The 25,484-nt window shown below is 44.3% G+C and overlaps 1 protein-coding gene across 3 annotated transcripts in view; it reads left to right on the forward strand.

The window, feature by feature from the left end:
- Positions 1–25,484, forward strand: part of wwox (WW domain containing oxidoreductase) — a 1,164,136-nt gene that overhangs the window by 483,127 nt on the left and 655,525 nt on the right. Inside the window, exon 9 of one of the 3 annotated variants that reach the window (XM_070898282.1) lies at positions 21,150–21,242. The exons of the other annotated variants lie outside the window; for them this stretch is intronic. Within the exon in view, the coding sequence (XP_070754383.1) occupies positions 21,150–21,185 (36 nt within the window). The 3' untranslated portion in view covers positions 21,186–21,242. Of the gene's footprint in view, positions 1–21,149; positions 21,243–25,484 lie in introns of those variants that run through there. 3 annotated transcript variants of the gene reach the window in all.

Below are 25,484 nucleotides of genomic sequence, written 5' to 3' on the forward strand. Positions count from 1 at the left end.
AGGCTTTTCTGGTCTGTATTTCCTTGTTTTCTGTCTCCCTCCTTTCTTAAATAATGGGGCTACATTTGCTACCTTCCAATCCACGGGAACTGTTCTCGAATCTATGGAATTTTGGAAGATGACAACCAATGCATCCACTATCTCTATAGCCACCTCTTTCAAAACCCTAGGATGTAGGCAATCAGGTCCAGGGGATTTATCGGCTTTCAGTCCCATTAATTTCTCTGGTACTTTTTTTTTGCTAATACTAATTTCTTTCAGTTCCTCATTCCCACTGGACCTTTGTTTCTCCACTATTTCCGGCAAGTTTTTTTCATCTTCTCCTGTGAAGACAGACACAAAGTATTTGATTAATTTTTAGGTGTTTGGTTCTTTGGGCTTTGTAGATTTCTGCTGTTTGTTCTACTATGTGCAACCTGTACGATGTTCCTTAATTTGTGGATTGATAAAAGTGCTGTTGTGGATGAAGTATGGTCTTTTAAAAATGTAACAACAGAAAGTATATTTTTTACATAAAAAAAAATACAAAACAAGGAATGGAGAGAAGTTATTTTCCCTACCTCCCTCAATCGCAGTCTTGATGCAGACACTAGGAGATGTACAAGAACGCTTTAAGTTACATTTAACAAGTGTATTTTCCCTTGCTCTGGAGGAATGCTTTTCTTCTGCTCAGAGCTGTCATCAGATGTGGGCAGTTGTGTGGGAGAAGCTACATCCTGTACTGTAATGGAGCCTTCCTTTTTGCATGAATTTCTAAAACAAATGACTTAATTCCAGTAAACCTTTTTGTTTGTAAACTTATTCAGATATTTGTTTCACTGCGGTAACTTATTCACCGCCTCCAAAATTATGCAAAGTTAATGGTCTGGCCAGTTCATTTTGAATGTTAAATATCAACTTCAACATAGGTCATTCATTAGAAATGATTCCTTTTGGCTAGTTCAAGGGAGCTTAGAGTTCTGCAGCTTTTGAAAATCATGAAAAACATTATTTTAGAACAGTTTAAAAAAAATTAACTCAATGCTGTAATTTTCATTTTTGTTCTGTGATGCCCTTTGTTCCCTTAAAAAGAATTTCCACTGCAAAACATGATTGAGTGCTATTAACTAACGACTTGTTCCGTAGTCAAGTGTTACGTAGAATATATGGTGCATTTAATCTATCAGATTAGAAATAGGAGCAGGAGTAGGCCATTTGGCCCCTTGAGCCTGCTCCATCATTTAATAAGATCATGGCTGATCTGATCATGGACTCAGATCCACTTCCCTGCCCGCTCCCCATAATCCTTTATTCCCTTATCGCTGAAAAATCTGTCTATCTCCACCTTACATATATTCAGTGACCTAGCCTCCACAGCTCTCTGGGGCAGAGGATTCCACAGATTTATGACCCTCTGAGAGAAGAAATTCCTCCTCATCTCAGTTTTAAATGGGCGACCACTTATTCTGAGATTATGCCCCCTAGTTTCAGTTTCCCCTATGAGTGGAAATATCCTCTCTGCGAGCCTCTTCATTATCTTATATGTTTCGATAAGATCACCTCTCATTCTTCTGAACGGCAACGATTATAGGCTCAACCTTTCTTCATAAGTCAACCCCCTCATTTCCAGAATCAACCGAGTGAACCTTCTCTGATCAGCCTCCAATGCGTATATCCTTCCTTAAATACGGAGACCAAAACTGCACGCAGTACTCTAGGTGTGGCCTCACCAATACCCTGTACAGTTGTAGCAGGACTTCTCTGCTTTTATACTCTATCCCCCTTGCAATAAAGGCCAACATTCCATTTGCCTTCCTGATTATTGCTGTACCTGCATACTAACTTTTTGTGTTTCATGCATGAGGACCCCCAGGTCTCTCTGTACTGCAGCACTTTGCAATTTTTCTCCATTTAAATTATAATTTGCTTTTCTATTTTTTCTGCCAAAGTGGATAACCTCACATTTTCCCACATTATGGGCTCAAATTTGGCCCTCCGTTTTTTTCGGTGCACTTGCCTGAGGTGCGCTGACTTTCTGCTCCGAAAACGGCGGCGAAAATGTAGCTCCGTATTCTTCCCGCTCCGTGGGCCGTCTTAGGGCTTGGCGTGGTGTGGCAAAAGCAGTGGGGAGTGGAGCTAGGGCCGTGCCGCTGAAAGAGAGCTGGCAGGGGGGTGGGGCTAGGGCCCAGCGTCTGTAACAGTGCCGGCAGCGTTGCGCATTGGAGCGTTTGCGCATGCGCAACGGGGGACTAACATTGGCAATCGGCCACCCCTCCTTTAAGTTCCCTCCTGCAGCCTGTGTGTTCCCAGCCCCACTTTAAGTTCCCACCTGCCAACCCTCTTCTGCGAGCCCAGCCTGCTGCTTCTTGGGTGTGTGGCCAGTTCACTGCTCTCCTGCCCGGGCTTCCCACCCACCGCCCCTGGCCCTTGCCGAAGGGCTTGCCTGTGCGTGCTGCAGTCGGTGCGTTCTCCGCTGACTTCCCGGGGCCGAGGTAAGACTTTTAATTTTTAATTTTTAATTTTTTTATTTATTATTGATGGTTTTTATGCTTCTTTAATGTTGTTGTGAAGGTGTTTAGTGCTTTGCAAGGTCCTCTCACTATCCTTCCCCCCCCCAATCTCTGGCTACCTGCGCTGATTTCTTAACTCTCCGTAAGGGTTTTCTGTGCGGGCCGTGGATGCTGACTGCCATGTTCGCTGCCTCCTGACCTTTACCGAGTACTACTTCATTAGTGATAGTGACTGTATTAAGTTCCTCCCTCCCTATAGCCCCTTGATTATTCACTATTGGGATGTTCTTAGAGTCTGACTGATACAAAATATTTGTTCGTCTCTGCCATTTCCCTGTTCTCCATTAATTCCCTAGTCTCATCCTCGAAGGGACCAACAGTTACTTTAAACACTCTTTTTCTTTTTAAGTACCTGTAGAAACTCTTGCTGTCTATTTTTATATTTTGTGCTAGTTTGCTTTCATAAATCTATCTTTCCTCTCTTTTTTTAGTCATTCTTTGCTGGCTATTTAAAAGTTTCCCAATCCTCTGGCCTCTGACTAGTCTTGGCCACATTGTATGCCCTTGTTTTCAATTTGATACTTATTTCCTTATTTCCTTAATTAGTCACCGATGGTTATCCCTTCTCTTATAGTCTTTCCTTCTCATTGGAATATATTTTTGTTGCGAGTTATGAAATATCTCCATAAATACCTGCCACTGCTCATCAACCGTCCCACACTTTAATCTATTTTCCCAGCCCACTTTAGCCAACTCTGCCTTCATACCTTTGTAGTCTCCTTTACTTAAGCTCAAGACACTGGTTTGAGATCCAACTTTCTCACCCTCCAACTCAATTTGAAATTCAACCATGTTATGGTCACTCATTCCTGTGGCACCCCTGAAATAAAATTGAGTGACGTTTCTGTAGTGTATGGAGAAAGAGTCAGACTGAACACTGAGCTCAAAGTAAAGTGTGACCTTAGTCTTTTACTGCAGGTCTCCAGAGTGCCTCCCCAACCTGTGAAGCCTTCTTAAATACCTGTGCTCCCAAGGGATTATGGGATCCCTTGGGACTCCGGGGAATGAGCCCTCTGGTGGCTGTATAGAGTAAATACAAGTTCACATGGATAACAACATTCCTCCCAACATCAATAGTGTAACTATTTACAATGTGAGTCGATCTGGGGCCCTTCTTGCCCTGGTTGATCCTCTCGGTGTGAAAGCTGGTGTTGTTGAATCATTTGTTGGGCCCTCACTAGGCTGCTGTGCAACTGGCCTTGCAGGGCTGCCTGGTGTGTTGGGCCCTGCAGGGCTTCTGTGAATGATGGGTTCTGCTTCGTGGTCAGCCGTGGTGTCGGTTGCCACTGGTATGTATGTTGGGGGATCAAAAAAGGTAGGGTCCAAGGTGGGTTGCTCAGGGTAGTCTGTGAATCTGAGTTTGATTTGGTCCAAGTGTTTCCGGTGAATGAGTCCATTTGAAAGTTTGACCCGAAACACCCTGCTCCCCTCTTTGGTCGGGAAGCCACTTGGGACCTTGTCCATAATTTAATATAAATACAGGATCATTGACTTCAATCTCGCGTAACACATTTGCGCTATAATGGTATGCACTTTGTTGAAGCCGCCTGCTCTCTACCTGTTCATGTAGATCAGGGTGAACTAACGAGAGCCTTGTCTTAAGTGCTCTTTACATGAGCAGTTCAGCAGGTGAGAACCCAGTGAGTGAGTGGGGTCTCGTGCGGTCGCTAAGCAGGACTCGGGATAGGCGAGTCTGCAGTGAGCCTTCAGTCACCCTCTTCAAGCCTTGCTTGATGGTTTGCACTGCTCGCTCTGCCTGACCATTGGATGCTGCTCGCTGACCTACATTGGCTTCCTCCGAAGCAATGCCTCGATTTCAAAACTCTCATCCTTATTTTCAAATCCCTCCATGGCCTCGCCCCTCCCTATTTCTGCAATCTCCTCCAGCCCCATAACCTCCCGAAATATCTGCGCTCCTCTAATTCTGCCCTCTTGAGCACCCTGATTATAATCGCTCAACCATTGGTGGCCATGCCTTCTGTTGCCTCGGCCCCAAGCTCTGGAACTCCCTGCATGAACCTCTCCGCCTCTTTATCTCTCTTTCCTTCTTCAAGATGCTTCTTAAAACCTACCTCTTTGACCAAGCTTTCGGCCACCTGCAGTAATTTCTACTTATGTGGCTCTGTGTCAACTTTTTATCTTATAATACTCCTGTGAAGTGTCTTGGGACATTTCACTACGTTAAAGGCGCTATATAAATACAAGTTGATGATCTCGTTGGTAATAACATGCATACGCATGTGGTTCGATTGGCTTGGTTTGCGACTATCACCAGGAGGTTGATTTAACGACACATTCGGTGTCCTTTGAGACAACATTAGTTGTGATCTAAGAGTTAAGATCACGTAACAGGGTGGGCCGCGAGAACCTTGTTTTCATCCATCTCCAGAACCTTGTGAAGAAACTAAAGAAGGGGGTCACCTTGATCCAGAAATTCGTCGGTTCCACATGGGGAGCAGACGCTCAAACACTCCGTATGACAGCACTCGCCCAGGTGTACTCTACAGCGGAGTACTGATCTCCGGCAAATCTGCATGTCAATCCGTGGATGTCCAGCTGAATTCTACTATGAGAATTATCACTGGTACGCTTTTATCGACACTAACACCTTGGCTGCCCGTGCTTGCAAACTTCGCACCACCACACCTATGTTGCAAATATGCAGTCTCCAGAGAATACAACCACTACACCAGCAAAGACATGCGATCCAGGTCAACTTGAACAATAGGCCACCAAGCCGTTTCAAATCTAGGTGGTCATTCTGGACCGTCGCCAAAGCCCTTCAACGATCTCCCCTCAGCCTTGATGACCGATGGCGAAATGCTTGGAAGAACTGTGACATACGGAATGGATTCCTTATATAGGACCCCACATTACAACCTGAAGGATCAAACCTTCCTCACAAACAATGGACAACCATTAACTGCCTCAGAACTGGTCATGGTAGATGCTGCCACCATCTCCATAGGTGGAAGTTTAAAGCATCCCCATCTTGCGACTGGAGAACATCATTGAGTACTGCCCTCAGAGGAAACTTGCAGGTAGCCTACAAGATATCCGCACTGTTACCCCGGAAGCTGTGGCCTGGATATCCACCTTAGATACTGACTTTTGATTTGCTTTGCTACTACCATATGAAAGAAGAAGAGGAGCATGTGGTCATCTTCCATATGTATGCTGGTAACACCCAGCTTCACCGCCCCACATCTTTCCTCAATCGCATGACCTCATCATCATCATAGGCAGTCCCTCGAGGATGACTTGCTTTCACGTCAAAAAGTTCACAGGTGTTTCAATGAAGGACCTAAAATTCCAGGCCCCGAACTAAATCTTCAAGGGTGAAAGATGCCTGTATGTGGATTTTTTTAACGTGTTGTAACCGTTACCAGCCACCACACGGGCTTGACAGAGCTAGGTCTTGGTCCAGTAGCAAGGATTAACCAAGATGACTGGAGACCAGCTCTGCTGCACGGACCTAGTGCGCGCACATATCACAGTGTGGGCTGGCCCATGCTGCTCCTGGGCTCTCACCTCTCCTGGGCCCCGATCACGTCCCTCTACAATCTCTTGCCGTTTCTTCGTCCTGACCTCGCCGCTCCTGCTGCATCTGCCCACGCTCCAATCATCGACCTGGATCTTGGTGATGTCACTTTTCACTGCCATTGCTCTCCTGCTCCAGCACGTGCTGCTCCCTGGAGTGGTATGCCGCCACGCTGCTCCATTCGCTCCCCGGCTGACTCCGATGGTGCTCGCAGGCCGGGGGCGCCTCAGTCTGTTGGGCTAGGCCGCCACGCTGCTCCTTCCACTCCCTAGCCTGCTCCGATGATGCTCGCAGGCCAGGAGCCGCTCAGTCTGCTGGGCTAGGCCGCCATGCTGCTCCTTTCACTCCCTGGCCTGCTCCGATGACCACCTCTGTGCTATCAGACTGCCTGTCTGATTGTAGGTCATGGACAGGCCAGGATTTCTTCTCGTTGAACGCTGAGTCAGGGCTAGGGCAGAGGGAAGCTTGGCTTGGTTGGCAAAGGGAAGAGAGAGCTGTGGCAGAGGTAGCTGAATGCTTGTTTTCAATCTCAGTGACTTAGAAGTCTACAAGCTCATTACACTTGTTGTTGGAGGTGAGGGCGGAAGGGAGGGAGGTTTAAGGAAACTGTTGGTCGTGGAGAAAAGAAGCTGGTGGTTACCTTTGCATTCCAGGATGATCTTGGAGTAATGAACGGTATTGGCAGAGGAGAGTAGGGCGCGATGGTGCTTAATATGGTCCAGCCAGATCTGGCGATCAATGGCTAAACCATATGCATTCAAGTCTGCGCCCTTACACTTAAGGGAGTGGAGGTGGGGGCAGTACCAGGGGAACCACCAAGGTGGGAGCGACTGAAGATTTTATTGTGGAAAAGGGCATTAAAGGCAGAGCTGAGGGAGTGATTGAGCAGATCGACAGCTGCAGAAACATTGGGCCGTAATTTGCTGCCCCTCGGGCGCGTAGGGGCCGCGCACGTTCCAGGTTTAGGCATGTGCTAAAACCTGGAACTTGTGATCAGTCAAGAATTCTCTTGGCAGATCCTCCATATCCCTGGGAAAAGGGCATTCGCTGGTGCAGAGTTGGGCTATTTGCCCAACCTCTGCCCTGCGAATTCCTCTGAAATTCTTAAGCTGGTAAAAGCAGGAGTAAGGCCTGCTTTTATCAGCCTAACAGTTTTAAAAAACATAAAAATACTTTCTTTTCATTCATTTAAACATTAAAACACATGTACAATAAGGTCAGGTTATTTTTAGCCCCTTTAAAACATTGACATTTATTTTTCAAAAAATTAATTTTTGTTTTAAATGTTTAAGAAATTTTAAATATGTAATGTTTTTTTTATTTGTTATGTTAAATGTATTTTTTATGTGATCCCCATTCATGCTTATGGGGTTTCCATATGTACATTCTTTGGTTGGAGCAGGCCACGTGATTCCAGGGCCTACACAGAGAGGCCCAGGAACGCAAGTCTCCATGGACCCCAAGGCAGAGGGTAAGTGCGTACATCTTTTGCTGGTCGGGAGCCTCTGACCGCAAATTCAACCCCATTGTGACCAAAGATTAGACTGTTGGGCGTTTGAAGGTGCTATTTTAAGTGAATTGGAGGAAAGTTCTTTCCAAGGATGGACGCAGAAGCGTTGGAAGGGGGATGTGATTATTGAGGGATACAAAATATTGGTCAGAGATGGCCTCTTTTGTGATTGAAACAATTGGGAATAATGAGGGCATGCGAGATGTCAAGGTCAAGAGGGTGTATGTGAATATGAGGCTAAGAGTGAGCAGGAGGGCAGTGAACTCAGGAAAGAGGGATAGGTGAGTTGAGATAGGGGTTGAAATCACTGAGGACGAGGTTGCTTAGTACAGTGACTGAGTGAGGAAATCTCTGTGTAGAGGTAGAAAATGGAAGATTTTAAAGGAGGGGTGCAACAAGATGAGATGCTCAAAGGAGGAGAAGAAGCTGCCAGCAGAGTGGGAGTTCAGACTAAGGTGAAATGTGGTGAACTGACGCTATTTCTTTCTGCGCACAGATAATATAGATGTTACATCATCTCTGTCTTCCAGAGTTGCATGACTTTCATGTTCTCTTGACTCATTCAGACTTTGGGTAAGACTCAAGATGGTGTTGAATATTGGGGTTTGATTTGACAGACTGCCCAGTGCAAAGTTCGGTTTTCTGTTATCTGTCTTCTGAAATAAAAACAGAAAATGGTGGGAATATCGCACCTGAGCGAAAGAAGGGGATAATCACCTTGGGGTTTCCTCTCCTGAATGTAATGCAGTGGCCTCTGCCGAAAAGGGAAGTCAACACTCCGTGTTCAGGTCCACACACGGGTGAAGCAGCCTATGGGTAATTTACCTGTGGAACAAAATCCCCAGCGAGACTCACTACCTTCAGGAGAGGTTTGGGAGTAAGGTAAATTAAAATGGGGGCAGACGAACATTTTAACACACCACTCCAGCACGGAAATAAAGCTTTATTCATTGCATAACAAATAATAACTAGATACAGAAGCTAAATACTGCGGAAGCTGGAAATCTGAAATAAAAGCAGAAAATGCTGGAAATACTCAGCAGGTCAGGCAGCGTCTGTGAAGAGAGACAGAGTTAACGTTTCAGGTCGATAACAGTTCGTCAGAACATTTCTGAAGTTATTTTTGGGCCCTGCTGCCAAGAACATATTATATCATAATGCTTTTTCCTGATCGTCACATATTGCGTTTTCAGCTATTTGTTTTTTTAACTGATGGATTTCGGTTTGAGTGCTGACAATTAACATGTTTCTGACAGTCCTTCCTCTCATCCACCCTTAGGTAAACACACTTGAACAAGTCCTCTCAGTGGGAGGTCTCAATGCCTTGTATTCAGTTAATGGCAACGGGTAGAACGATGTGTGTGGATGAGGGCTTAGCATTCAGCAAACAGGAAGTGAATCTTGTCTCCTTTCTTATCTGTACTCTGTTTTCATATATTGACAAGCTTCAGAATTCAGAAAAATGCACGACTTGCGTAGCTTATACATTGTGCTTGCTCCTCTTACTCTTGTTACTTTTATCACTCTTTCCCTGAGTTAAAGCTTCATAAAGCCCCAGGTGTAGATGATATATTTACTTTATCTCCTCGAAATCCATAAAACTCCTCAGGAGCCACATATGGTACATTTGCAGAGTACAATGCTGTTAACTTTGGGCTGTTAGCCTTGCAACCTGAGCCAAAAAAAGGAATTTAGAATTAAGAAGTATTAAATTAACCAAAGCAGGGGACTAATTGATTGCCCTTCCAAAGAGCTGGCACAGGCACGATGAGCCGAATGGCCTTCCTCTGTGCTGGATCATTTTATAGTTTCATGAAATTAAATACAACTGGTTTCTATTTATTCAGCTGATGGAAGTATCTACGGATTGGCCTAAAACCTAAAGCAAATGCACTGAAAAATGTTTTTAAATGCCCTCCTGTTTTTGAAGGATCAATCTGGGTTTCTTGGCTTTTTGTAGAGCCCAAAAAGTTTTGCCATTACAGTTGTCTGTCTTGTAGATGAGATGTCTTGAGTGAGAGATGTTTGTATGAAATTGTATGATTCCTTTAAAAAAAGAACTACACAGTGTCAACTTGCTTCAGTTGATAGTACCCTCGCCTGAATCCGAAGGCTGTGGGTTCAATCCGAACTATGGACTTGAGCACATAATCGAGGCTGATACATCAGTGGAGTGCTAAGGCAACTCTGCATTGTCGAAGCTGCTGCCTTTGGGACGAGATGTTAAACCGAGACCCTATCTGCCGTTCTCAGGTGAAGAAGAGTAGGGTGTTTTCCCAGCGTCCTGGCCAACAACCCATTCCCCCTTCCCTTCCCTTCCCCCCACACCTCAACCAGCACCACCAAAAACAGATTATTTGGTTATTCATTTATTTGTTGTTTGTGGGACCTTGCTGCATGCAGATTGGCTACTGTGTTTGACAATGTAACTACGGTGTCAGCTGTGGCTCAGTGGGCAGCACACTCGCCTCTGAGTCAGAAGGTTGTGGGTTCAGGTCCCACTCCAGGAACATGAGCACATAAATCTAGGCTGACACTCCAGTGCAGTGTTGAGTGAGTGCTGCACTGTCGGAGGTACTGTCTTTCGGATGAGACATTAAACTGAGTCTGCCCTCTCAGGTGGAGGTAAAAAAAATCCCATATTTCGAACGAGAACAGGTGAGTTATCTCCGGTGTCCTGGCCAATATTTATCCCTCAATCAACATAACAAAACAGATTATCTGATCATTATCAAATTGCTGTTTGAGGGAACTTGTTATGCGCAAGTTGGCTGTTGTGTTTCCCACATTACAACAGCCATCATCATAGGCAAGTCCCTCGGAATCGAGGAAGACTTGCTTCCACTCTTAAAATGTGTTCTTAGGTGGCCGAACAGTCCAATACGAGAACCACAGTCTCTGTCACAGGTGGGATAGATAGTCGTTGAGGGAATGGGTAGGTGGGACTGGTTTGTCGCACGCTTTTGCCACTGCTTGCGCTTGATTTCTGCATACTCTCGGCGATGAGACTCGAGGTGCTCAGCGCCCTCCCGGATGCACTTCCTCCACTTAGGGCGGACTTTGGCCAGGGACTCCCAGATGTCGGTGGGGATATTGCAGAATTTTCTGACGAAAGGTCATCAACCTGAAACGTTAATTATTGGCTTGATCCTTGTAGTAATTCATGTTGTGCTATAGTTTATTATTTTGCAATCAGGATAATGAAAGTCCAACAGTGCATTTGATTAAGTAGGCTTTTGAGGTCCTGGAGGTCTTTTGGTGGGTAAATTTTGTCTTGGAATGTACAAAATAGTTGCAAATGTAAGGTTCAATAGAAGTGTTCAGATGGCACATTGCGAAGTATGTTAATTTTCTAATTCTGGTCTTCGGTCTCATGACATTTGACTTCATTTTGGAGTTAGGGCCTCCCTATCAGCACATTTTTGACAGTATTTTGGTTTAATTTGAGCGTGTTTGCATGATGTCTGTATTTCGCAATCAAATTGCATTTTCAATTTATTTTTTTTGCAGAGTAATGATTTCCATGACTATGTAAATGTATTGGGTCATTTTTTGCCAGGTAGAGGAAATGCATGCATTTGATAAGTTCAGTGTTTAACTGCTTCAAGTATAATCTATATGAGTGTACAGTCAATACGTAATTCCGTCAGATTGGTATGGGACTGTGTACAGCATGTAGAATAAGAGTTGGCTGTGATTGTTCAAAGGTTACAACACATCCAAGGGTTATGATGACTTACATACTTGCAGAGACTGTGTTGCAGTTGTAAAGCATTTGCAGCTGATTTTTGTTTAATATAATATGGGAGAGTGAATAATTTTGCATTTCACAGTTGGCTGGGCCATCAGTTCTGTTGCTGAGTTACTGCATATGAGTTGTGTTGTTTGAGTTTAAATCAGGTGATATAAATAAGGGATGGGACAAAATGTTGTGGCAAAATGTCTCCACTGCTTTGTGCTCACATGAAGGATGGAATCGGATTTGTAGGCACTTTTTGCAAATTTTACATGTCGTTGTCTTGTATATATAACATAATAAGTACAAGACTGTTCTTACTCTTATTAACTGAGCACAAAATGCACCTTCTTGGGCAGGTGTCCATCCTGGTCTAACACTGTTTTAAAAATTCCTCTTGCCACTTAGTATGAAGCTGCATGTTAACACTTTTATCCCTCAATCAACATCACTAAAACAGATTGTCTGATCATTACCGTATTGCTGTTTGTGGGAGCTTGCTGTGCGCACATTGGCTGCCGTGTTTCCTACATTACAACACTGACTACACTTCAAAAAACCTTTATTGACTGTCATTGGGTTGTGAAAAGCACTATATAAAATGCAAGTCTTTCTTTTCTGTTTGATCATATGGGGGAAATTACATGTCATAGTGGAGGACAGAAACTATTAATGGTACAACAAGGAACAGAAATGGGGAAAGAAAGTTGAGAATGCTTAAACATAATATACTGGGAGTGTGTTCAATACTCTATCACTTCTGAGTTTCAAATGATGCTTCAAAACTGTGCGACGTTTGTTTTATCGCACGACTGTTTCTGAACCCCGTGAGTGTTTTTCAGTGGCCTTGCAGTACCTATGCTGAACTGAGATTTACTGATGGGTATTTTTTATTTTAAAGTCAGGATTGTAAGCAAGGTACTTTTAAAATTTGTATTTGATAATTACCTAGGTCTGAAGGGCTAAGTGGGATTCACTGCAGAAAGCAACTGCAACCACAAATACATTTAAATAATGAAGCCCTATAGAGGCAACTATAAAACGCCTGTTACATTGCAGAAATTGGAACATGCTGCTGGAATCCATTTGAGCCACAGTGTTCGTATCCACCTGTCCCACTGGTGTTCGTTTTGGAGGAGCCTCTGTAGAGCACTTTCAGCATTTTGCTGCAATTATTTTCCTCTGCCATGGGCCCTTAGGCAATCTCGTACCTTTTTACATATGCACATTATGATCTTTTGACCAAGACCAAATAGTCATATATTCGGCAACAGTGTTCGCAGCCAGATTTAACAAGTTCCACTGAGTATTTTTTTTGTACCGATTGAAGTTTGATGTGGGATGGTGTTTTGTCTAAGCACCTTACATTAAGGCCACTATAGACTCGAATGATGGTCTTTTTTTTAAACCGTGATTTTCTGGTAGGCAGCAGAAAGAATGTGTCTCTGTGTGTGTGTGATTGATCTTTACTCACCAACTAACAAGGCCACTGATTCTATTAGTGCTGTACAAGAAGAAAGAACAGCAATTTAATGAAGTGTCTAGTGGGTAGATCTCAGATATATTGTGTTGCCTTTAATTTGCTCAGCGTTCTATCTGAAGGAAGCTCCTTGCTGCAGTTAGGCAGGTATTTTTCCCTCTCAATTGTCAGAAGGTCAGGTGTAGTTATGTGAAGCAGGCGCTGTCCTGGCTTATCCCTGTCTACCGATGACAGCAGCTTGTGCTGCGCTCATTGAAGCAGAAACGCAAAGACCAGAGGTTCTACTCCAAGTCCCCTTCAGCTGCTGCAAGAGCAAATGAGCTGCCAAGTAGGGCTAATAGAGTCATAATTGGCGATTAGGATTGGAAGGGTGCAGTAACATCTTAATACAAACTGGCGTATATTAAATCTGCTGGCAGAAGCAGTAAAGTTGTAGGGCAGCGCAAAAGGACCACATTTTGCTGCTAATAATTCTGTGAAATGAAGCAATCCATTTTTACTGCAGGATTGTACAAATGCAGTAAAGTTAGAATGGCTATTATTTTAAGGTGACATTACTGTAGTATCTGTACAGTACTTATCAGAAAGTGGCTTTAAGGGGACAACTGTAAGAACTCTGAATTAATTCTGACCTTCAGAGCCCTTGAGGCAAGTTAGGTTTTAAAGATATAAGCATTAAAACATTAATAGTGGGGTTCTGCAGTAAAGCTTGGTAAGGTTTTAATTTCCACTTCGAACAGAGTTTAACCCTTTATATATTCCATGGCTGTTCATTTTTATTTCAAACAAATATCATTGAATGCAAGGAGCAGAATTGCAAGAATGAGCAGAACTGTAGACCATTTACAGAGGAACCTTACTGTATGGCAAAGGTGTTTTAATGCGAAAACTGCACTGAGGGATTGCTGAATGGCAGCCTGACCTGTTAGAGGAAATTCTTATTATTATACCCTTGCCTTCGCCTGCCACATTAGGTCTGATTCTTGGCAGTCGCCAGCTTTGATCCTGGCAGTTGGGGAAGTGTCACTAGTGTGTAGGTTTACACAAGATGGATGCTATCGTTTATTTGGCCAGTGCTGAGTTTTTACATAAGCTGAACATTGGCATTCAGGACCAAGATGGATAGTGATGATCATCGAATCACACAGCACAGAAGGAAGCCATTCAGCCCATCATACCAGTGCCGTCTCTTTGAAAGAGCTATCCCATTAGTCCCGCTCCCCTGCTCTTTCCCCACAGACCCGCAAATTTTTCCTTTTCCTTTTCAAGTATTTATCCAATTTCCTTTGGAAAGTTACCATTGAATCTGCTTCCCTTCCACCACTTTTTCAGGCAGTACATTCCAGATCATAACCACATAATGCTAAGGAGCCTGGCATTGGTGGAAACGCTCACCCACAGACATCAGTTGTCTTTTCCCACTATCACAGCTGATAAGGCAACTGGCCTAGACTGATGTTCCCTTCTGTGCAATTTCCAGCAGTATATTTTTAAAGGCTGATTTTTTTGGGGGGGAATGTTTAACAGTGCTGCTGCAGATTCAAAATGTGATTAGATAAACAGAAAACAAACCATACACAGCTGCTATTTTTTTTTGAAGTGTTTCTTCAGGCTGTAATTACTCACTTGTAGCATTTGAAGTGCATCACCTTCTATACAGATGTGCTGTACATGTACAGCTAGGCCTTCAAGATTTGGCACTCTTACTGTGAAACTAATTCTCAGGAACTGCTCTTGGCTCAATTTTGGGAAGTTGGCACATATCTGCGTCATCACTAAGACCGCCTATTTCTATCTCTGGAACATCGCCCGACTCCATCACTGCCTCAACTCACCTGCTGCTGAAACGCTCATCCATGTCTTTGCTGGCTCTAGACTTGACTATTCCAACCACTCCTGACTAGTCTCCCACGTTCTACCCCCCCTTAAACTTGAGGTCATTCAAAACACTGCTGTCCACATTCTAACTCGCACCGTCCCGTTCACCCATCACTCTGTGCTCGCTGACTTACATTGGCTCCCGGTTAAGCAATGCCTCGATATTAAAATTCTCATCCTTGTTTTTAAATCCCTCCATGGCCTCGCCCCTCCCAATCTGTTAATCTCTTCCAGTCCCACAACCCTCCGAGATATCTGCGCTCCTTCAATTCTGGCCTCTTGAGCGTCCCCAATTTTAATCACTCCACCATTGGTGGCCGTGTCTTCAGGTGCCTGGGCCCCAAGCTCTGGAATTCCCTCCCTAAACCTCTCCGCCTCTCTACCTCTCTTTCCTCCTTTAAGACACTGCTTAAACCTCTTTGACCAAGCTTTTAGTCATCTGTCCTAATGTGGCCTTACGTGGTCCTTATGAGGCTCGGTCAAATTTGTTTTAAAACGCTCCTGTGAAGCGCCTTGGGACGTTTTACTCCATTAAAGGTGCTATAAAAATACAAGTTGTTATTCTTATATATTGAACAAACAGATGAATGGCTGGCATTCCAATTAGATGCTATGGAGGGAATCCAATCTTTCCCAGATTGGACAGCTTATCAATATCATAAAAATGTAGGTTGGTGGAGGATTGATGTTATACCATGAGATGTTATCAAGACATTTAGTAAATACTGTATTGTATCATATTTTCAAAGAATGTTAGTGAGAACCAGGACTTACCTCTCCACTTTGGATCGTGTACAATATTGGGTTTGAAAGGGTCATATTAATTTCCAGGTTCCTTATCTCTAAATGTGGGCATAAGTATTCATCTTTTGACATTTGTACTCACAGAATCATATCTATCAGCCAACATCTGACTCGTCCATCTGCATCCTTGGATATATCCTGTCCAACTAGCGGAATTGACCCGCGAGAGGTAGAGGCATTGTAGTTACAGCTGGGTGGGAGTGGTCCTGAGAGATCTTAATTTTAACTCTGGACTCCAGAAGTCTCTTCACTTCAGATAAGTCAATGCCAAGGAAACCTTCTGCTGATCATCACTAGCCCCTGCTCTAAAACTGATGCAACAGTATTCCTCCATGTTGAAGGAAGGTCTGAGGAAATAAATAGCATTGGATGCACAATGGGTAGGAGACATAGAAACATAGAAAATAGGTGCAGGAGTAGGCCATTCGGCCCTTCGAGCCTGCACCACCATTCAATAAGATCATGGCTGATCATTCACCTCAGTACCCCTTTCCTGCTTTCTCTCCATATCCCTTGATCCCTTTAGCCATAAGGGCCATATCTAACTCCCTCTTGAATATATCCAATGAACTGGCATCAACAACTCTCTGCAGTAGGGAATTCCACAGGTTAACAACTCTCTGAGTGAAGAAGTTTCTCCTCATCTCAGTCCTAAATGGCTTACCCCTTATCTTTAGACTGCTGATCGGATTTCCACCACCAAGATTGGCTGGGTTGTACCATCACTGGCCAATCTGGTCTTGGAGAACATACTTACCAGATTGGGCCTGTCAGGTGTTGAGGGAACAAACACAAGGAAGTAACCTACTGGATTTTACCTGGCCAAATACTGACCTATAAGTCTCCTTCCAATCATCAGTAAAGTAATGAAAGGAGCCATCAAATGACACTTACTAATAACCTGCTCGTCAACACTTAGTTTGAGCTCCATCAGATCCGTATGTGTCTAGACTTCATCATAGCAAGAGCTGAAAGCCAGAGGGAGAGGTGATAGTAGTTTACCTGTACATCAAAGCAGAATTCAACCGAGTACGGCATTAAGGAGTCTGAGCAAAACTTCAAAGAGAAAATCCTCCAGTGACTGGACTCATACTTGACACAAAGGAAGATGTTTTTGGTTGGCAGATAATGCAGCCCCAGGACATCCCTGCAGGAGTTTCTCAGGCAAGCGTCCTTGGCCTAATGATCTTCAGTTGCTTCATCAATGACCTTTCCATCGTTATAAGGTGAGGAGTGGAGTTGTTTGCTGGCTATTCCACAGTGTTACGATGCATCCACAACTGCTCTGCTAATGAAGCAGCCAATTCCACGTGCAGCAGGACCACGTGCAACATCCAGGCTTGGGTTAGCAAGTGGCAGGTAACACTCACACCACAGAAGTGACAGGTAATGATCATTTCAAACAGGAGAAAGCCTTGACAGCTACTTCTGACCAACGCACCACCATTGATGTGTTCCTCACCATGTTGACCATAAATTTAACTGAAAGCAGAGTTTAGGAAATGGGGCTTACAGCAGTGCAGTTCGAAGAGGTTTAAAAATTATCTAAGGTTGAGTTTGAGACAACATTCCCGCAATGATTTTCAAGAGTTGACAGCAGGTTATTTTTTTTTTTTAAAGAGTCGAGACATTTTTTTGAAAATCTAGTATGAACACTTCAAAAATGTTTCCTCATCAGGATTCTGAAACATTATTGCATGCACTACCAATATCTTGATCACCTCCAAAAGAAATTAAGTATGAGGTGGTGGTAAATGTGAATTAACTCAGATGTGTAGGTTAATGGGCAATGCATTTTATACAACACAACAGAGTGTTTGCATCTATTAAGGCACCATGGATTGCTTCAACACAAGGTGCAGCTGATTTTGACACTGCGAATTCTCTGGCGCAAGCTACTGAAATGTTCTGAATTGCAATGTCTAGTCTGTAAAATATCTTGGCCACTCAGTTTGCAAAAAAAAATGTGGGTGTTGTGTAGAACGAACTCAACTGAGCTAAAAAGCTGCCATCTTGATTTATGCTGTGGATATGGACAATTTTGCTGCTGTGTTCACATTTTTTATTCTCATGTGCATTAAGACAAAAAGCTTGTGGGGGTGGGGGAAGGGAAGCATGGTCATTAAAACCTGGAAGTTATGATGAACAATAAGCCAAAGTCGAATGATTCCTTCTCGGCTAGGCCTCGAGTCGTGGAGCTGCTGTGGTTGAGACCCAGAACCGGACCTCCTGGCTATTTTGTTAGCCGGGGATTTTGCTGGGGAAAGGAACGGAGGAGAATAACAGTTTTTCTTTAAGTATAGAAGAAGAATGAAAAGGAATTCAATAGGCAGTTACAAAGGAAGGTGCAGTTGCTTTTGCTTCGATGCAGTGAAACAATTTGTAGAATTTCAAATCACAATGGAAGATGAATTACAATTGGAAAAAATGAAGGAGGATTAATCCAGCAATTTTTATAAGTGCAAATTGTTATGTCTCAAATAAAGCAATGTGACTGAGTACTATAGAGTTGAGTAAGTGTGACCTTAATCCTTTTATTCTGCCCACAGCGCTTGGTCTGCCCTCCAGGCCTCCATAACAAATGCCTGCAAAGAGACACTCGGTTACTCAACCAGGAAACACCAGGACTGGTTTGATGAGAATGATCAGGAGGTCAAAAGCTAATAGATGGCAAGTGCAGGGCATTTCTGAGCCTTAAACAACAACCCAATGCGGGAGCAGCAAAACAGCATTACAGACAGCTCAGGGCCGAGGTCCAACAAAAAACCCGGGACCTAAAGAACAGGTGGTGGATGAAGAAAGCACAGGAGATACAGCAGTTGGCCGAAAACCATGATGTGCGAGGATTCTTCATCGCAGTCAAGGCCACCTTCTGGCCAAACACCCAAAGTCCCACCCCACTGCTGGCCAAGAACGGGGAAACACTCATCAATGACAACGAGGCAGTCAGGGCCCGCTGGAAGGAGCACTTCAAAGATCTCCTCAATCGAGACTCTGCCTTTGACTCGAGTGTTCTCGACTCCATCCCGCAGCATGCTACCCACCACCACCTCAGTGAGACCCCAACACTGCACGAGGTAGAAAAAGCCATAAGACAACTTAAAAACAACAAGGCTACGGGTGCGGACGGAATCCCTGCTGAGGCACTGCTGGCGCGAATACACAACCTCATCTCTCTCATCTGGAGGAAGGAGAGCATGCCAGGAGATGCAGTAATCATGACCATCTTTAAAAAAGGGGACAAGTCTGACTGCGGCAACTACAGAGGAATCTCCCTGCTATCAGCCACTATTAGTTGCTAGAGTCCTCCTCAACCGTCTTCTTCCTGTGGCCGAAGAGCTCCTCCCGGAGTCACAGTGCGGATTTCGTCCCCTGTGGGGCACAACGGACATGATTTTTGCAGAGCGACAGCTACAGGAAAAATGCAGGGAACAGCGCCAGCCCTTATACATGGTCGCATTCGACCTTACAAAGGCCTTTGACACTGTCAACCGCGAGAGTCTATGGAGTGTCCTCCGTTTCGGATGCCCCCAAAAGTTCATCACCACCCTCCGCTTACTCCACGACAACATGCAGGCCGTGATCCTTACCAACGGATCCATCACAGACCCAATCCACGTCCGGACCGGGGTCAAACAGGGCTGCATTATCGCCCCAATGCTCTTCTCAATCTTTCTCGTCGCCACGCTCCACCTCACAGTCAACAAGCTCCCCGCTGGAGTGGAACTAAACTACAGAACCAGTGGGAACCGTTCAACCTTCGCCATCTCCAGGCCAGATCCAAGATCCGGAGATGAGGGGCTTACCTTATGATGATAGATTGAGTAGACTAGGTCTTTACTCGTTGGAGTTCAGAAGGATGAGGGGTGATCTTATAGAAACATTTAAAATAATGAAAGGGATAGACAAGAGAGAGGCAGAGAGGTTGTTTCCACTGGTCGGGGAGACTAGAACTAGGGGACACAGCCTCAAAATATGGGGGAGCCAATTTAAAACCGAGTTGAGAAGGAATTTCTTCCCCCAGAGGGTTGTGAATCTGTGGAATTCTCTGTCCAAGGAAGCAGTTGAGGCTAGCTCATTGAATGTATTCAAGTTACAAATAGATAGATTTTTAACCAATAAAGGGAATTAAAGGTTACGGGGAGTGGGTGGGTAAGTGGAGCTGAGTCCACTGCCAGATCAGCCATGATCTTGTTGAATGGCGGAGCAGGCTCGAGGGGCTAGATGGCCTACTCCTGTTCCTAATTCTTATGTTCTTGTCACCCCAACCTCTGTCGTCTAGCTACAGTACGTGGATGACGCTTGCGTCTGCACACATACAGAGGCTGCACTCCAGAACATAGTCGACGTATTTACTGAGGTGTACGAAAGCATGGGCCTTAGCTAAACATCCGTAAGACAACGGTCCTCCACCAGCGTATCCTCACTGCACCGTACTGCCCCCCAATCATCAAGATCCACGGCGCGGCCCTGGACACTGTGGACCACTTCCCATATCTCGGGAGCCTCCTATCAACAAGAGCAGGCATCAATGACGAGATCCAACACCGCCTCCAGTGCGCCTGTGCAGCCTTCGGCCACTGAGGAAAAGAGTGTTTGAAGACCAGGCCCTCAAAACTGCCACCAAGCTCATGGTCTACAGGGCCCTCCTGTATGGCTCAGAGACATGGACCATGTACAGTGGACACCTCAAGTTGCTGGAGAAATATCACCAACAATGTCTCCACAAGATCCTACAAATCCCCTGGGAGGACAGGCGCACAAACATCAGCATCTTCATTCAGGCTAACATCCTCAGTATTGAAGCACTAACCACACTTGATCAGCTCCGCTGGGCAGGCCACATAGTCCACATGTCAGACATGAGACTCCCAAAGCAAGTGCTCTACTCGGAGCTTCTTCATGGCAAACGAGCCAAAGATGGGTTGAGGAAACGCTACAAGGACACCCTCAAAGCCTCCCTGATAAAGTGCAACATCCCCACTGACACCTGGGAGTCCCTGGCCCAAGACCGCCCAAAGTGGAGGAAGTGCATCTGAGAGGGCGCTGAGCACCTCGAGTCTCAACGCTGAGAGCATGCAGAAATTAAGCGCAGACAGCGGAAAGAGTGTGCGGCAAACCAGTCCCACCCACCCCTTCCCTCAACGACTATCTGTCCCACCTGTGACAAGAGTCTGTGGCTCTCGTATTGGACTGTTCAGCCACCAAAGAATTCACTTCAGGAGTGGAAGCAAGTCTTCCTCGAGTCCGAGGGACTGCCTATGATGATGATGATATTCTGACTCCAGAGTGCTGGCACACATGGGAGGCCTGCTTATATGCAGTGCTCCCAAGGGATGCTGGGATCTCTTGGGACTCCAACAGATGCGCCCTCTGGTGGCAGTAGAATGCTGGTTACAAGGTGTTGCATACATAACACAGTTGCAGTTGCAGGGTTGAATTTAAGCAAATGTTTGGATGAGATCTAAAATTAAAAGTTTAAACAAATATACTGAGTTATAATGGTTGTGGCCTAGGTAAGATCTGCTATCCAGGTATCTGCTCATTGAATGTAAAACTATTTATTTTACCTATAATGTAATGGCTGCTTTTGGCTTTTCTGTTCGAAACTGCTTCAAAACTGTAGAACTGAAATAAAGTTTTATTGTTAGACTGGAGCTCGACTAGAGGCCACTAAAAGACGATGAAACAAAGACATTCTGTGGAAAGAAGCTACTTGAAGGACTTGGAGGTAACCTTGTGACATGGGCCGGTAATTGGTTGGGAGTAGGAGACAGAGTGGGGATAAAGGGAACATTCTCTGATTCAAAAACAAAATACTGCGGAAGCTGGAATCTGGAATAAAAACAGACAATGCTGGAAATCTCAGTGGGTCAGGCAGCATCTGTGGAGAGAGAAACAGAGTTAACGTTTCGGGTCTGATTGGTGGGATGTGAGAAGTGGTGTTTCCTTGAGGATCTGCACTGGGACTTCAGCTTTTTACCATATTTGTTAATGGCTTGGATGAAGGTATAGAGAGTTGCATATCCCAAGTTTGCAGGTGACACTAAGTTAAGAGGGAAAGTAAATGGTATGGATGGGAGCAGGAAGTTACAAGAGGGAATAGACAGACTGAGTGAGTGGGCAAAGTTATGGTAGATGGAGTACACTGAGGCCATCCACTTTGGATCATAAAATCAAACTGGAATCTCGTTTTTAATGGTGAGAGACGAGGAGCAAAGAGCTTGCCGTGTCACGGCACATAAATCAGTAATAGTTGATGCGCAGGTACAAAAGCTAAAGGAATGTTGGACTTTATCTCAAGGAGGTTGGAATTCCAAAGTCATGAAGTGATGCTTCAGTTGTACAGAGCCTTGGTCAGGCCCCATCTGGAGCACTGTGTTCAGTTTTGATGCTGAACCTCGGGAAAGATATATTGGTCTTGGAGAGGGTACAGCGCAGATTCGTCAGAATGATACCAACGCTTAAAGGGTTAAATTATGAGGACTGGTTACATAAATGTGGCTTGTATTCCCTTGAGTTTTGAAGTTTGATGGGTGAAAGAAGAAAGTAAAACTTGCATTTCTATAGCGTCTTTCACGACCGCAGGACGCCCCACAGTGCTTTACAGCCAATGTACGTTTGTAGGGAATGTGAAAGCCAATTTGCGCATAGCAAGCTCTGACAAACAGCGATGTGATAAATGACCAGATGATCTGTTTTTGATGATGTTGGTTGAGGTATAAATGTCGGCCAAAACACACACACAGCTCCCTGCTCCTCTTCGAAAAGTGCCATGGGATCCTTCCGTCTACCTGAGAGAGCAGACAGGGCCTCGGCTTTAAATCTCATCTGAAAGATGGGTGATCTAATTCAGGTATTTGAACTTCGAAGGGAATTCGATAGAGTCGACACAGAGAAACTCTTTCCTCTGGTGGGAGAAATCCAGATTAACGTGCCCTAATCTTAAAATTAAAGCTAGGGCATTTAGGAGTGAAATCATGAAGCACCTTTTCACACAAAGTGTTGTGAAAATCTGCCAAATGACTGTGAATGCGGGGGCTCAAATGAAATTTTCAAATCTGAGATTGATAGATTTTTGTTGGGTAAGGTATCGAGGGATATGAACAAAGGTGGGTAAATGGAGTTGAGGAACAGTACAGTGATGATCTAAATTGAATGGTGCAACAGGCTTGGGAGGGCTGAATGGCCTGCTTATGTTCCTGTTCCTATAGAGTCAATAGAAATGTAATGAAAGTTCTGCTGATAGACTGGAGAGGTGGGAGATATGAACTAACATAATGCTGAAAGATAACCTCTCTTCCATGTACAGTCCATTAACGTGATTTACAGTGTAATACTGCAAATCATTTGATAGTTTTAATAGTTATACTCCCATCCTATCCTGCTCCTGAAAAGAAAAAAAAGATAGCTTTTGAAGGTTCACTGCTGTCATCTGATCATTATATGGAGTATAATATTGCAACTTGCTGTGCATTACCTGACCTGGCATTCTGCTGCTATATGAAAAGTGGGAGAAAAGATTACATTTTCCAATACTGGGACCAGTCAATCTCGTGAAAATCCCTTCGAAATTCTGCAGCAGAGACGAGTGGGTTAACATACTATCTTAGCTTAGGTTAGGGATCCTGGGCGGCTTCATGAATAACGATATAGAGTACAAAAGCATAGAAATTATGATGAAACTATCAAACACTGGTTCGGCCTCAACTGGAGCATTGTGTCCAATTCTGGGCACTGCACTTTAGGAAGGATGTGAAGGCCTTAGAGAGGGTGCAGAAAAGATTTACGAGAATGATTCCAGGGATGAGTGTCTTCAGTTACGTGGATAGACTGGAGAAGCTGGGGTTGTTCTCCTGAGAGCAGAGGAGATTTGATGGAGATGTTCAAAATCATGAGGGGTCTGGACAGAGTAGATGGAGAGAAACTGTTCCCATTGGCAGAAGTGTCGAGAACCAGAGGGCACAGATTTAAGGTGATTGGCAAAATAACCAAAGGTGACATAAGAAATAACTTTTTTACGCAGCGAGTGGTTAGGATCTGGAATGCACAGCCTGAAAGGGTAGTGGAGGCAGATTCAATCGAGGCTTTCAAAAGGGAGTTGGATAAGTACCTGAAGGGAAAAAAATTGCAGGGCTACAGGGAAAGGAATGGAGAATGGGACTAGCTGAAGTGCTTTTGCAGAGAGCCAGCACGGGCTCGACGGGCCGAATTGCCTTCTTCCGTGCTGTAACTATTCTATGGTTCAATGATAATCTTTCGGGAAGTCAGACATGATTTAAAAACATTCAATGAAATCACTTAAATTTAAAATTGCACAACTTACCCCGGTAGCAGCATTGTGGGATGCTGCCTGAACATTAGGGAGTTACAATGTGTCTAGTTTTTATTTCTAATTAAAGAAAGCACATTTATTGGGTCGTCTGATGTAGATATTTCAACCACTTAAGTGTTGGTAGATTGAGGGCCATTCCAGTCTCCCTGGGCTGACTGTTTTTTCTCAAGTTTACAGCTCAAACACCATGAAGCTGAAATTGGTCCTAACATTACAGTAATAAAGCTAACCTATAAAAATAAACACTCAGAAAACTTAAGTAAAGAAAAATACACTGAAAAGACAGGCTGAAAATAAACTATGGCAAATGGGTGGGGGGGGGGGGGAGGGAGAAATACATAGATATTCCAGAAAAGCAAAGTTGATATTTTGTGCATCTGAATTTTGATCTGTAAAGTAAAATATTTTGGAATGAGATCTACAGCATAGGTAGATTTTAATCATTGCAGTTTCAGCCACACAATAATTCTGCACCAGATTGTTACTTGGTGTTATTTGTTGCACTTATAGGTCGAGGATAAGGTGAATCATTAACTGGTGAGATTGAGTTTGGTGCTTTACAAATTGAATCACCATTGCAAGTGAGCTATCTTTGTATTGTCCATTTAACATCCCAGTCTTGCAGCTGCATTTTAAAACCGTAGTGACAGTTTTGTCTTTAGCATGCATGACCATTCAGCCAGGTTTGATAGTTTATCCATTCAGTCTGTATCAGACAGTTGCATGGAATGTGCATTGTAAATAGCTGTCCCAGAATATTTCGCTGAATTAATGCCCACTGTGGAGGTTGCAATCTTTTACTGCGTCCTCTATATTTTGGGGAAAATAGAAACATAGAAACATAGAAAATAGGTGCAGGATTAGACTATTCAGCCCTTCGATAAGATCATGGCTGATCATTCACCTCAGTGCCCCTTTCCTGCTTTCTCTCCATACCTCTTGATCCCTTTAGCCGTAAGGGCCATATCTAACTCCCTCTTGAATATATCCAATGAACTGGCATCAACAACTCTCTGCGGTAGGGAATTCCACAGGTTAACAACTCTCTGAGTGAAGAAGTTTCTCCTCATCTCAGTCCTAAGTGGCTTACCCCTTATCCTTAGACTGTGTCCTCTGGTTCTGGACTTCCCCAACATCGAGAACATTCTTCCTGCATCTAACTTGTCCAGTCCCGTCAGAATTTTATATATTTCTATGCGATCCCCTCTCATCCTTCCAAACTCCAATGAATAAAGGCCCAGTCGATCCAGTCTCTCCTCATATGTCAGTCCAGCCATCCCAGAAATCGGTCTGGGAATCAACCTTCGCTGCACTCCCTCAATAGCAAGAACGTCCTTCCTCAGGTTAGGAGACTAAAACTGAACACAATATTCCAGGTGAGGCCTCACCAAGGCCCTGTACAACTGCAGTAAGACCTCCCTGCTCCTATACTCAAATTCTCTAGCTATGAAGGCCAACATACCATTTGCCGCCTTCACCGCCTACTGTACCTACATGCCAACTTTCAATGACTGATGTACCATGACACCCAGGTCTCGTTGCACCTCCCCTGTTCCTAATCTGCCGCCATTCAGATAATATTCTGCCTTCGTGTTTTTGCCCCCAAAGTGGATAACCTCACTTTATCCACATTATACTGCATCTGCCATGC

The sequence above is a fragment of the Pristiophorus japonicus genome, chromosome 13, assembly GCF_044704955.1.
Source record: "Pristiophorus japonicus isolate sPriJap1 chromosome 13, sPriJap1.hap1, whole genome shotgun sequence".
NCBI lineage: Eukaryota > Metazoa > Chordata > Chondrichthyes > Pristiophoridae > Pristiophorus > Pristiophorus japonicus.